Raw genomic sequence first — 14,123 nt, forward strand, 5'->3', positions numbered from 1 at the left:
TCCCAGCACGGGCCAGCATGGGCTGCGTGGGGCATTACGCAGCTCCCCTGGGCTGGGAACACTGGTGGGGCAGCCCACGGTCTGTCCCAGGGGAAGGGAAGGGGGTGGGCTGCTGCTTCGGATCCCTGGCCCACACGGCACAGGCTAGAAAGCAAACTGCTGTTACAGATGGATGCCCCCACTTCTGCTCCACGGGGAGAGAGGGGCTGTTTTGCAAGAAGCACAACTACCAGCCCTGGTTCCTGCTCCCTTCTTAGGGGTACCACTGCCTTCTGGGCCTGGATCGTTTCTCCTTTTTCTAACCAAAAAGGAACTTGCATAAAAAAATAACACTCCCTGTGCCTGCAGCTATTGGCTCTGCCCTGAACCTGCTCACAAGTTACCAGCCAGCATCATCCAGGGAGACAAGCCCTGCTTCCTTACACACAGCACAGCTAAAGCAATCAAAACCACAGCCAACGTACCAACACAGAGGTACAGGGTCAAAAAACTCCCTTCTTCTAACCTTAAACATTGCATTGGGATAACTAAAAACCCTAAGTTTGAAAGCATTATCTCAACTTGAAGGAAAAAACCTGATGGGGGAAGGGCAGAAGGGAAGCTGGGCTTTGCGAATGCCCAGGAACAAGAATTCAGAGCAGTTCAGCAGGGCATGCATGCAGAATATGCCCACACAAGCAGTTGCCACTGGAGAGGGAGGGCAGGCACCGCTCTTCAAACACTGGAAATGCTTCAGCTGTGGCCGAGCCCCTCTTCTGGAACGGCACGGGAAGGAGGAAAGGAAGCAGTTGCCTTTACAAAGCCGAAGATGCGTTTTATTAGTGTGCTTGAAAAAAAATCTAGAGAACATTTTACAGATGTCCATAAAATCATTTTATAAACAAAACGCCAGCATACAAAATCCTGCCGTGCTTCCTCCCTTGCTCCCTACAAAATGATTGTCTCTGTCGTTAGTCTGTGTGCCAGGTTGGGGAGAGGAGGATAAATAGAAGGGGATGCCCCGTACTCAAACTTTGTTTCTTTCCAAAGTCATATGGAAGCAGTAAACTGTGGCCCTCCTTGGTTTACAAAAATAATTAACACAGTGTGTACACGGGGGCAGATCAACAGGAAACCACAGAAGCAGCACCTGAGCCCTGAACCCCAGTCCAAGCATTCCCATCTCTGTGACGCAAGCCCTGTTATTGCATGTTAAGCAGGTTAGTGCCCCCCTCAATGCAGCTTAAAGCTGTAACTCCTTTCACACCCAGAAAACATCCCCAAAAAAGTCACAGACAGCCCTGTAAGGAGAAACAGGCTGTAGGGGAATGAGTTTAAACACAGCCACATTTTTTTTTCCTTAACCTTCACAATGCTCATTCATCCTGCCCACAATTTAAAACAGAATAAACAACATCTCCTCCAGCCCCAGGACTAATCTGGATAAATCTCCCGGGCTGTGACTCCATGCAGAGCAACTGCAAGAGCAACAACTGCACTGCTCATTAATTTGTGGTCAAATTTATGGTTTGGAAAACAGCCCTTTAAGGTCCTTCACGGTTCAGCTCAGAAATAGTTTCATACCTGCGGTACCCAGAAAGGAAACAAAAAGTTGCCCTGAGGCACCCAGGGAATTTGGCAAGGGTTGAGAGCAGATACTAGTGTGCATGCTGCCTGGAAAGCTGCTCACCTGCTCTTTCCATCCCATAGCCCAAATGCTCCCACCATGCCTACATCTGAAAGTCTCATCCACCCAGGAAATGCTCCTGAGCTGCCCGGGTAGGATCAGTCCTCTCCCGCTGTCCTTGTCCTATGCGGTGAGACCACCCAGGAAAAAACAAGGATGTGGGACAAAGGGAATGGGCACACAGATCTCCCACTGCCTGATCCATCTGGAGGGAGGAGAGAGCCTCCCCAGCAAGTTCTACTCTTAAGACTGAACCTGAGAAGATCAAACAGCAAGAGGCGAGAGGAGCCTCCCAGCTGACAGATACTTGTAGCCCTCAGCACTTTCTGTGCTGACAGAGGGGAAAAAAGGGGACTTACAGAGAACGGTTCTCATCACGTTGCAGGCAATGAAACACCAGTGATGACACAACCTGCCATGACCACAGAATAAATGTGGCAGAGCTGGGAAGGGATCCTTTTTCCCCCCTTCCTTCCCATCCCTCAGCTACCAGGTCTGGCAGCCTCCTTGCTGGCTGTAGAGAAGCAGACAGACGAGAAGAATCATTGTCTTCCATGCTCCTCCTGCATCCAAAATTCAGGCGAACAGTAAAGCTGTTTAGTGGATCTTCCTAAGATCCAACTCAGTCAGCATTTGCCAGCCTGAGGAACATTTCTGCAGGAGTGAGAAAGCAGGGGAGGAGCAACACTGCTGTGCTGGGACTTGCTCACCTGTATAAACAAAGCAATAACCTGGCTGAGGACCAACCAGCAGTACTGTTTGATGCCCATAAGCTCTCCTTAACCCAGAACCAGGCAGAAATACGTCAGGCTCAGAGCTGCAAAACCTTCCATTTTTTCCTCCCAGTCATCTATATGAGCTAAGGACCAGCCAGAGATTTGCCATTTATAGAGCAAGTGGCCAAGTGGCAGAAATCAACAGCCACCATCACCCTGCGGAATGTCCCCTCTCACTGAGCAGTGCCAGGCGCTTTGGGGTCCAGAGGCAGTCCCAGTCCCAGGCAGTACCACGGGCAGAACTGACCAGCAGCAATGCCGATACTGGACAGCTACAGCAGAGACAAGAGCTTCTGTCCCCAAACTCCCGTCACGCCTATGGTCATAATGCAATGAGATGCTGGCTCTTGGTTCTGTCTCCAGCTGCCACAGAACTGCTCCGGGACAGCTAAATTCAATAATCAGAGCTGGATCTACTACAGGGAGTGCATCCAGGTGTGCCAAAAAGGAGGGGGAAGGCCGTCTGCTCTTCCAAAAGTGCTGAAATTTCACGCCACCTCCCCTTTCTTTGCATAAGGAAGGTGGAGAAGAAACAAAATCTCGCTCCCTGATCTTTTATTCCTAGGTCAATTGTACCCTTTAAGCAAAAGAGATTTTCAAAAAGGGCAAAAGTTTTAATATTAAGCAGGTTGCTTCGGCGCATTTCCTGCTGTTAATGGATTACACGTCCCTTTCCCCAAGGTCTGTTAGTGGTAAGACAAAGAGCAGGCTCGGGCCTGGGAAGTGGCTCAGGGGGAGGAGGTCTCTGTTCTGTCCGAGATGCTCACTCTGTGCCAAGCATGGGCGTCATGCTCAATCTGTGTGTAGCAGCCTTACACAGAGTCCCCCGGGCCTCTGGTTTTTCAGCAATTCACTGCCTAGGGGAAGAGATTTAAACCCTACAGCTGAACAGTACACTGAACAGATCTATATACATCATCCCAATATATACGCTGTGAAGTAATACTCTAGGTTATTGCATAGAAGATGGCTTGTGTTAGCTAGGCCTAAATGACAGTCTGGGAGCGTTGTCGGAGGCTCAGGGGCTTCAGAATGCTGTTGGAAGCAGATGCGGGCTCTTGCAACGGTGTCTGAGATTCCTCTTTTCTGGAATGCTCCTCATACCATTCCTGCAACAGGAGATCAAACACACAGAGATCAGGCTCTGCCCCACACTGGCCTCACAGCCCCCCCAGCAGGACCCCGAAGGGCAGAGCCTTCGGCTGCTCTGCTACATGAGGGCACGGTTGCTCAGGCACAGAGGGACTCTTTCCAAAGCCCTGGATGTAGCCTAACCTCCTGGAACACCTGGTTAACTGCAGCATGGCTGTGATGGATGCACCGAGACCTTGCCACCCACAGTTCAAGCAAGAAGTACCAGCTATGGCTCAGCTACAGTTGGCTGAACTGACAAACCTGGGCAAGAAACCATTCCTCTCTCAGAACGTCCCTCCTGAACATCTAGGACTCCAGTACTGATGACCCCGTGACATTTGGGATTTGCAGAGCTGCTCCCAATCCTGGGCAGTGCCCAGGGTGTCACAGTATGTCACATCCCTGAATAGGAGATGAAGCAGAACAGGCAGGGAGCTTCTCTGCAGATTTCCACCTGGCTCCATGGTAAATAACATGCTCATGTTTTGTTAGGGGGACTGAAGAGTCATCCCCAAGCCAGCTGCCCAAGGGGCAAAGGACAGATTCAAATTGTTACAAGATTAATGCTTTCCAGTACTAAACATTATAATAGCCCATGACCCCTCGAGCCTGGAGATTAATGTTTGGCAGTCACTACAGTGACCAAATCTATGGCATAAAGCTCCTGACTACAAAGAGCACTAGCAGAAAAGCCCTAAACATTCCAGATAATCAGTTGACTGAAATGCTTCCCATCTTTGCTAGCCTGCTGCTCTGAAGGAAAACCAGGCGGCATCGCTCACACCAGGCAGCACTCTGCTTGGGAGAGCACTTGGGTTTCTGTGTCAGACAGACACACCCAAGCTCAAACACAATCACATTCCAGTGGCTTAACAAATTAGTGTCCAGCAGCCAAGCCCCAGGAATGCACCACGCATGTGCTCCTAGCCCTGGCCAACAAGTCCAGCGCGGTGAGTCTAGGTAAGCTCAGCCACGTGTGCACCAAGAGCGTGTTACTGTGACTCACACCTGCACAGCCGGTACCCGGACCCGCTGAGGAGGCTCTGACATGCTCTGTGGTTTAAGAAAGTCCCTGACTGCAAGAATGGATCAATCTAAAGTGCACTTCATCTACTGCCCAACCTTCTCACAGAGCACACGGCTGCCTGGGACTTGGAGGAAGAAGGCCTCCGGTGTTTAAAAGGATGGTTTGTTATTCTAGGCGATGTTCTGCTCACCAGAGAGACTTGCTGGTATTTCCAACTTGGGCCTACATACCTGAATCTCCTCCTCATACATCTTCATACTCAAATCACTCTTGGTCCTTGATCTGCGTCCCAGAAACAGTGTTGACATTTGCTAGAGTTGGAGGGAGGGGGAGGAAAAAAACAACAAAAACAAGACATTGATCAGTCACTGAGCAGCTCACAGGATCAGTCCCTGGAACTTCAGGCATCCTTCCAGCAGACACTCATCATTCACTGATGAGCTCGGGCTATCTTGGGCTCCTTCTGTTGTCATGGAGAAAAGAAATTTTAGGGTGCACATCACCTAAACAAATGTTGGCATCTACTGCAGGCTGAGACAAATCACACCGACCAGATCCCCAGAGACTACAGAGGGAGCTGTAGCTTGGATGGATGCATCTGTCAGTGGTGCTTAATTTAGTCAGATGAACATAACATCAGTGCCTGGAACAAGGCTCAAACCCAAGCTTCCAAATAAGATCTTGTCCCACTTGTCCAGATCATTTACTCCATGGGCCTGGACTTCTTAAATCATGTAAGCAGAGAAGTCTGAATTACTCTGACCACATGAGCTATATGAACAAGACTGAGAAGCAAAAGAAACCTCAGGTCTGGCATCATCATTGCAAGGCTGAGGACAGCATCCTCCTTCGGTTTATTGTCTTGAAAACCGCTTCTGATTGGTATCATCACTGCTATTCTGAATTTTGTCTGTGGGAACAAGAGCTCAGCCTATAACTACCAAGCCAACCAAAGCAAATAAAGGTTGCCTAAGAGACTGTAGCACTTGTACTTTGTAGTGGCAATACAAGAATATAATGGCTATTATTAAAACAACCACTCAAGCTCTTCCCAGATGCATGAGACAACAGTTCTGAGACAAGAGCAGTTACCCAGGTCAGCTCATTTTCCCAATTGTCCATCCTATTTTAGAATGAAAATGTAAGCAGCACCATGGAGAAAGGAAGCCTGGTGTTTGGAATCGATACCATCATACTGCTGCATAATGTTTCAGGACTGTCCAAGCCTAAGCGTATGGAGGGCACAGAGAGAGGCAGGAGAATTATAAGACACTGGCTTCCTTGGAGAAAAATACACTTTTTTCCAGCCAGTACTGGGTGAGGACAGCAAAGTTTGCAGGCCATAGCAGCTAGCCTTTGTCAGGGCTATTCAGAGTGCAGGGGAAATTAAGCTGCTACTTTTCTAGAGCAGCTAAACTTTGTGCCAGTGCTGCAGAGCCCCTCCAGTAGCTCAGCTCTCAATATTACAAAGACACATGCAGCTTCTCTCTTAAGATAGCAAAAAGGCTATCGTGGACTTTCCTCCCCCAAAGCTGAGAACTTGCAGTAAGCATTTCCTCTTACCCCATATTTGTCCATCTGCAAAACGATCTTCTGCAGCTGAGCTGTTTCAGCAGCAGCTGAACTCCGCTTGTACAGCTCAATTATGCCAACCACTTCCTCCTTGGAGATCTCCTTCTCCAGTACAATGCCGTTGTCTTCTGGAAAAGCAAGAAAAAAAGAGAAAAAAAAAGTCTCCAAGGTGAACGTTGTTTCATCAGCCACTATGATAAGCCTGGAAGGCAAAGCTTAACAGCACACAGGACCAAGCCAGATGTCAGGCACAGTCTGTACCTACTTTTGTGACTAGAACGTACATGTCCTTGTCCCCCCAAATAAGTTAGCTAGTGTGTAGGGCTAGCAAGCATCTCAGCTTTTTAAAACATCAGGCTCAATATCTTAAAAAAAAATAATACAAAAATCTTGTAGCTTTTTGCTTGCCTGTGAATTAACTAGCAAAGCAAATAATTACACAGAAATTGCTGCCTTTTGACCTTCAACAACTTGGGAGTTCAGTGCTAACAAGCGTCTTTCACCGCACCCTTCAAACTGGGTGCAGCAGGGATCACGATGAAAAGTGTTTCTGTAACTAACAACTCCTGGCTCCTACAGGCCTGAGCCACACAAATTTGATCTTCTGGCACCTCAGAAAGATGAGAGGCTGATCAAAGCTACTCCTGTGGCTGGGGCCTTCATCACGTTTCTGTGGGGAAGATTCTCTGGTATGAAATATATGAGTGCAGTAGCTGTAACTCCTTCCTGCAGAGGAGTGTAAAGAGTTATTAAGAGTAGTCTTCATGGAGAATGAATAGAAAAGTCTGGGTGTAGATGACCCAAAGGAATAGCCAGAGAAGGGCTGTAGGAGATTAATGTGTTTATGGCACCTAAATTAGCAGGTCATGAAGCTACATGCAGCTTCAGACATCCAGCTCAGGAGACAAGGACAGTGAGTAAAACTGATGACTCACAGGGGTGACGAGATGGAGAAACCAGTCCCTGTCAGTTCCTAAAGAGTACCCAAATGCACATCCAAAACCAGCACGTAGTCACCAGTAAGTACAACTGGGAGATGTGGAAAGAACCGAACTGGATAGGCAGTGTCCATTGTCCTCCATGTCACGGTAAAGAGAGCTGGCACACCACTTGGATCCAGTGTTTTGGTGCCTGAATGCTGAACAAGCCACTCTGAGACATGTGCTGGTGCCAGTGAGGGTATTAGTGAGGAAGGGAAACTGGTTTTAAAGAAAAAAAAAAAATCCCTTCTTGTAAAGTCTCTTGTTGAACTTTGCTACATCATTGCTGTAAAGTTTCCTACATTTCTTTAATGAAATGTATGCAGACTTCCTATCTTCAAGCAATTTGGTTGAAATGGCTCAGGTAGTTGAAGTTTATACACAAACACATGTGCACACACCCACCCATCCCTCTATATATAAACACCTCCCCCCCATACATACATACACACACACGCACTTACTTTTTGGGGAGTGCTGGGGGAGAGATGAGGGGCAAGGCAGAAAGGCCAGACCAAAATATCACACAAAAGTGCAAGAATTAGCTTAGGAAATAAGGCTAAAAAATAAACAACAACAAAAAATCTGGTCTTGCTGGCTAGTCCCACTCTCTCCTACAGACATAAGACATCAGGGAGAGAAGACAAAATATTGTAGGTCAACCAGTCCTCAGTTCTGACCTTCTGAATCTTGGTTCTTCCGAGTGTAGTTCATGCGGAAGACGAAAGCATCCAGAATAAAAGCCACAATGATTGTCATCACCACCTGGGAGGACATGAACAGAAGAGGTCAAGAGGCTGCTGCTGGGGGATTCTTCCAGCCCAGTTCAACCAGAAACTCAGCATTTTATCTGTGCTTCAAGTCTATGCTCCCCAGCTCCTCCACGGCAGAGGGGATGCACACACCACACATCCACCTGTGAGTAAACTGCCAACAGTCTGCCACAATGGGGACAGAACAGAGCTCTTGTGCTGCCCTAGTCCTTACCCCAGGCCAGGTTTGTGTGGCATCAGCTCTGTTGATGCCCATAAATTCAACTTTCTGCAAGTGATATGGACTCACACCTGTTTCTGGAAGACATTTATGCACAACAACAAAGTTGTCCTCATTTAGGCATGGAAGCTCCTTCTGGAACACAGTAAAAGCTGTCTGCCCTCCCCATCCCCACTATCTGATGCATGAAACACATCCAGAAACCTACCATGGTCACAATATAGAAGATCATGAAGTAAAGACGGCTCCAGTGAGTGGTTTGGGATGTCACCCCTTCCTAAAGAGGAAAGGCAAGAAGTCAGTAGTGCACAAAAGAAGGAAAAATCTGCTGTTAACTGCTTGCCAACAGACATAAAGCAGCATAAATGGTATCTCTCTCTCTCATTCATGGCTCCACAGTTAGCCTCAGGGACTGCCTGTGCAGTGCTCAATGCCCCAGCTGGTCCTTGCAGCTAATCTGCCTCTCAAGCTAAAAGGAGAGTTTCCTATACACAACATTTAAAGTTTGTGGGTTTAAAAGCCATTGCTGCTATGAGAACATAGTTTGAACAGCAGGTGACAAGCTGGAATACAGTGACTCCGTTTGTCTAGGCTGCGAAACCTGAAGGCCTGAAGGCCAGTCAAGATTCACAAGAAAACATGCCCAGCAGCATGTCAAAGGTCAAATGCCATCAGGACCAAAAGATATCTGGCAACAACAAGTGACAACGTTGGGCCCATCTCCAATCATCAGAAGAAAGCAGTGGAGGCACAGAAGATCTAGCTCAACTGGCAGAGTCTGTGCTGTCTATACACACATGGTAGCTGAGCTTTACTTACCATGATGATGTACCAGTCGTTGACAACTGTCAGCTCAAACAGCGTGACTGCATACAAGTGGGAGAAAAAATACAGACAATTCCTTTATCCACCCTGACCTACTTTACAGTGATTCTTAGACAAAATATTTGATGGGAAAGACTGAAGCAAGATACCAAAGTTTCAATAAAGCCAGCAGATCCAGAGACAGAATGCAGACCTTCATTACTGCAATTACTTCAGACAAAGGGGGTAGACCCACAGAACCAGAAGCATGGCTTAATCTATATTTCTTAAAAGAATCAGAAACAGACCGGACTCCTTCCACCAGAGAGCGTGGAGACCTCTGAAATCACCACAAGATAAGCATCTCTCCTCACACGTTAAGAAAAATCAGTGGGTTTAAAGAAATATATTAGCATCAGTATTGGTTCTTTAGAAGGGTAGTGACTTAACGTCCTCAAACATCTCTGGAAGTCTGGTCTGATCACCAGTCAGAACAGATCTGCTGGCTTCACACTGGCTTTTGAGAGACTTCTGCTTACCTTGCAAAACAGACATGGCACAGTTAGTCAGGTGGAGCTCTCCAGACAGAGAGAGCAGGATGCTGAGCGTTTGAGGTGCGTTAGTAGGACTCAACGGGAGAGTCCCAGGCTTACATGAGCATTATTACAGTCCTGCTGTCCAGCTCTGCAGGAACACAGATGCACTAAGGAATAGTTTTTGCTACGGATGAAACTGCCCTTACCAAAGCTGTTCAAAATGTTGTCAAAGTTGTTGAGATAGTAATAACCTTCTTCCACAACCGTCTTGTTGCCAACTGTATGATTCACCCAGCGGTAGGAATCTGCGACCGTGCTTGTGCTGGTTGGAGAAATCAGGACAAAGAATGAGAAGAGACTAGAAAAGCAAGGAAAATGCCAAGGGTTATAAATACCGAAACACTGGGAAGGTGGTGAGCAGAGTGGCAGTTTCTACCTCTTGGCCAACACTTGCAATTTTCTCTGAAAGAAAGCTTCTCTCTTCATAGCTCAGCACAAGCCCAGGGAGCACATGGTGTCTTTCTAATCATTCAGCAAATATACCAGGGAAACTGAGTGTTTGATTTAGACTCCTTGGCTCACACCCTTAAAGCTTGGCATTTCCAAGTGGTCTGCCACCATTTAAGATGAAAAGGGCACAGGACAGGACAGCTTAGCTTCCAAGAATGGGTGAATTTATCGTGTTACAAAGTAAGGCCTAAATATGTAACAGGTCTGGCCAAGCAACTCTGGCATCGCCAAGATAAAAATCTGGACTTCACTCTAAAGCAGATGTTACAAGAGTTTCCAGCCATGGTACCATGAAGTTGTCCTCCCAGTGCAGCTACCTGAGGCAAGTTACAGAACTCGTTAAAGCCAGCCACCCCTACCACAAAAATCTCTGCCTTTCCAAATGCAATGCAAAAGTCATTTCATCCGATCTTACCTAGCCAAGTGAAGTGTCTCCTAGATTTTCACAGCACGTTGCCTTAGCTGCAGACCCCCACTCAGACCCATTCTCTGGCCCCTGCTCCACAGGGAGACAGAGCTGCCAGAGCTCACTGCTACTGGCTCTGTACCAAAACCACTGCAGAGGGGGACGGGTACGTGGTACTCACTTGCAGCAGTTCGGGTAGACCACGCCAGCAAAGAACTCCATGCCAACAATGGCAAAGCAATAGTAGAAGATCAGCAGGGTTAAACCCAGGCTGGGGGCAAAAAACAGAAAGAGTACTGTGCTACTGAAGAGTTGCTAAGGCAGGGAAACACAGACACAGGCTGGTTGCTCTGGAAGGCATTTCCAGCGGATGGGAAGCAGCACTGAAAACCCCAGACCACCCTCCCTGCCACTGTGGCTCTGCAGTTCTTCGCCTGCCCTCATTCAAGAAGTCCTTGGACAAGGAGCTTGCCACTCACTGAAGAGAAAAACTAAAAAGCAGCCTGGATTCCCTCCCAGTCTGTCTCTTCTGGTAAACAAACGTCCCTCCACACTTTCTTTAACAAAGAACAACACACACTGTTTCTGCCCTCTCCACGTCCTTGGCTGCAGGGACTGTGCCAAGAACAGCATTCTCTAGCTAACACACTCTGCTCAGACCGCCCTCGAGGGAATGAGGTCTGAGGATGCCCCACTCAAACCCCAAGCTCCTTCTTCCCCACCATTTCACAATAATGCTCAAGTGGCTGTACTAAGCACTAGTATATTCATGTTAATGTTCCTCCCAGATGGGCCTCCCCTCTCACCAAAGCTGGGATGGGGGAGATAAATCACACAAGCATCGATTCTTAGTTATAACACAAAAGCAGGAGGCGGCCCAGGGTGCTGGAGTGCTGCTTATCACCTACTGCTCCAAGAAACTGGAAGATTAACACCCCCTGCAGCACACTGAAGAATCAGTTACAACCTGTTGACAGATCAGAGCATAAACACCTTTAGCAGGTTTAACAGGTCCCTACCTTGACCCTGATCCTAGACACTAAACCTTCACTCTCCTCTCCCTGTCGTCATGCAAAAAGAAGTTAGTACCTGGCCATCCGGGGGAACAACTCAAACATAGTATCCAGTACATTTCTGTAGCGTTTCTTCAATTTAAATAACCTGAAAGGAGAAGCCAGTAGTTACCTACACACTGCAGCTCTCCTCGCGTTGTTGGAAATACAGTATCACGGTTCTCTGTACCTCTGTAGTCAATGAACAGTAAGGGTTCCTGACACCAAACTCATAGGATCTGCTCTGGCTCAAGTGGTCTCTGCTCACCTAACAACATCCCACTGTCCCATCCGAATGTTTATGATACATTCAACTAAGTGTTCACAGGACTGAGGAATCTCAAGGAAAAGCCTATGTCTTTTTACAAAGCATGATGCATAAATAGCTATTTAAAAAAACCATAAAAATCGTAAGAACTTAAATTAGTCCTGTGTACAGGGTCAGGATTCGTTACTCCTTTCCTCAGACACAAGCTTTTCCGTGTTTCCCCCATGACCCAATAAAACTGATGAAAGAAAACTGCATTGTGCCTGCTAATTTAAGATTTGGCAACTCCATCAGCCTTTACAGAGAAACACAGCTGCCAAACACAGTCTTTGGCAAGGGAGCAACACAGAAAACATTATTTTTTTCCCCCCCCTTGAGTATCATAAAGTGTTCTTTAAATCCTCACTGAAGAGCTAAATTGCATTAGCTTGTTTTTAACAAAACAACATTTTGCCTCAAATGCCATCCCCCTATGACTCTCAGCATTCTGCAAAGGTGAAGGTACCTCTAACAGCCTCGAAATGAGAGGGTTAATCAGACCCATCTTACTGAGCTGCAGAGAGGTTACAGGCCACAGTCTTGCTTAAAGTGCAAGAAGCAGTTAGAGCAGGGTTGTACTTCACCCTAGAAAGCAACATCCTTTGAAAACTGTAATTTCTGGTAATTCAATGGAAATTATTAAACTGGCTCAGACTGTGTCACCCTGACAGAAAAGCTTTTCTCTGAACAGCATCAGACAATTTAGAGGAGGTGTAAGAACCCCACGAAGGCAGACACAGGATAATCTGCCCCCAGTAAATCCCTTGATCTCTATTAGAGATCAGCTTAAGCTCCAAAGCACGGGGTTTCATATCCCATCCCAAGTTTTTGTTATCATTCATTTTGATAACTCTGGCTAATCTCATTACCCCACGCAATTCCTGTTTGCCATGGTCACGTACCCACAGAGCAATCCTTGCCCTCTCCTGGTGAGGAGCTCGGTCCCCAGCTGGATTGATGGAAAACAAGCCTGGCTGTTTTCTCCCCACCTGCTCTCTGTAACGCGCCCCCCCCCCCCCAGCCTTCCTGTCTCACCTCAGCAGCTGAAGGGGTCGCAAAACCACAATGAAGTAGAACGGCTCCATGTTAAACGCCAGTGCCATGAGCCCCAAAAATGCAAACAGGGTGACTGAGAAGTCAAAGCTGAAAATAAAATAAAATAAAATAAGGACAATGATTTATCATTCGTGTTTCAGCAGAGAAGAGGTACTTGGTGATGCTCCAGCCTAACAAGATGCACAAGGCCAAGGGCAGAATTATAACAGCCTGCTGACAGCCTTATCTACAGGCCTAAAAACTCATCTAAGAAGTTGGTCTTTTGAACCCAGCAGTTATCACGTCTCTCAAAAACATCACCGTGCACTTACAGGTTCCAGCCTGAGGACAGGTACTCAACGGGCCCCAGTCCAGTGGTCTTCAGGAGCAGCTCCACGCCATAGACTGTAAACCAAGATGACAGCCATGGTCAGAACTAAGCAGCATCACTAGGTGGGCTTATGCAAAGGCTTGTGCTCAAAGATGTGTGGTGCTTTAAGCACAGGACTTTCGAACACAGGTCTAAAAGACCCCCACCCATCCTCCTTATTCTTGGTGAGATGCCAAAGAGACATTAACCCTCCAAATAGACACTTTCCTGTATTCCTCGCTATGACTCCTCAGAACAGTCTACAGAGTACTCAGCTGGCTAACACACTATAGATGTTGAGGCACAAGGTCCCATATAGGAAAGGTTGGAAAGTGGTGTCGGGAATTCAATCCTGCCTGTTCATTTCCTTCTATCTCAGCGAAATGTATCCGCATCCCATAGCCCAGCCTTGACCTGCAGGGGTTGATCCTTTCAAAGAAGAGCCGTCTACTTTCACTCCCTGTCCTGGCAGCACCCTGTGGGCCTGTAGGTTAAAGAACACCGTAATAACATGACAATGCCCTGTTTGTCAACCCAAAGTCTTTCTTTCCAGGTTCTGGGGGGCGTGGGGGTGGAGGTGGGAGAGAAACAAAGAGAAGAGCTGGATGACAACGTCCCTGTGAAAAGAAGCGTCGCAGAGTGCCTCAGCCTTCAAACTTCTGTAACAAGTGTTTTGAAGACTAATGGCCAGGGAAGCGCTAGAGCTGCCCAGCAGCCAAAGAAGAGGTTAGGAACCTCTCCTAGACTCTCCAAAGAACCTCCCGCTTTTTTTACACACTATTTTGATTCTGTGGAGCTACACTTTGCTTCTCCTCGAGCAAGAGACGCTGGCAGGAGAAGGGAATTCACGTCACTGAAGAGTTCTATGGCAGTGCAACGAACCAGCCCATGAAGAAGCAATTGCTTACACTTGGGCTGAAAAGGAAGACTAAAGTACAGGTTCGTGGAGGGGATG

General features: G+C 47.4%; 1 protein-coding gene across 5 annotated transcripts in view; it reads right to left on the reverse strand.

Moving 5' to 3' along the window:
* Positions 1 to 793: 793 nt before the first annotated feature.
* TPCN1 (two pore segment channel 1) overlaps positions 794 to 14,123 on the reverse strand; it is a 55,017-nt gene continuing 41,687 nt past the window's right edge. For all 5 annotated transcript variants that reach the window (XM_056326618.1, XM_056326615.1, XM_056326617.1 and 2 more), the window contains 11 exons: positions 13,131 to 13,203; positions 12,799 to 12,906; positions 11,494 to 11,565; positions 10,586 to 10,675; positions 9,695 to 9,810; positions 8,968 to 9,014; positions 8,357 to 8,425; positions 7,836 to 7,920; positions 6,167 to 6,303; positions 4,834 to 4,914; positions 794 to 3,551 (listed from right to left, as the gene is read on the reverse strand). In XM_056326618.1, the coding sequence (XP_056182593.1) occupies positions 3,429 to 3,551; positions 4,834 to 4,914; positions 6,167 to 6,303; positions 7,836 to 7,920; positions 8,357 to 8,425; positions 8,968 to 9,014; positions 9,695 to 9,810; positions 10,586 to 10,675; positions 11,494 to 11,565; positions 12,799 to 12,906; positions 13,131 to 13,203 (1,001 nt within the window). In that variant the 3' untranslated portion in view covers positions 794 to 3,428. The remainder of the gene's footprint in view (positions 3,552 to 4,833; positions 4,915 to 6,166; positions 6,304 to 7,835; positions 7,921 to 8,356; positions 8,426 to 8,967; positions 9,015 to 9,694; positions 9,811 to 10,585; positions 10,676 to 11,493; positions 11,566 to 12,798; positions 12,907 to 13,130; positions 13,204 to 14,123) is intronic.

Source organism: Falco biarmicus, chromosome 1 (assembly GCF_023638135.1).
Source record: "Falco biarmicus isolate bFalBia1 chromosome 1, bFalBia1.pri, whole genome shotgun sequence".
Lineage (NCBI taxonomy): Eukaryota > Metazoa > Chordata > Aves > Falconiformes > Falconidae > Falco > Falco biarmicus.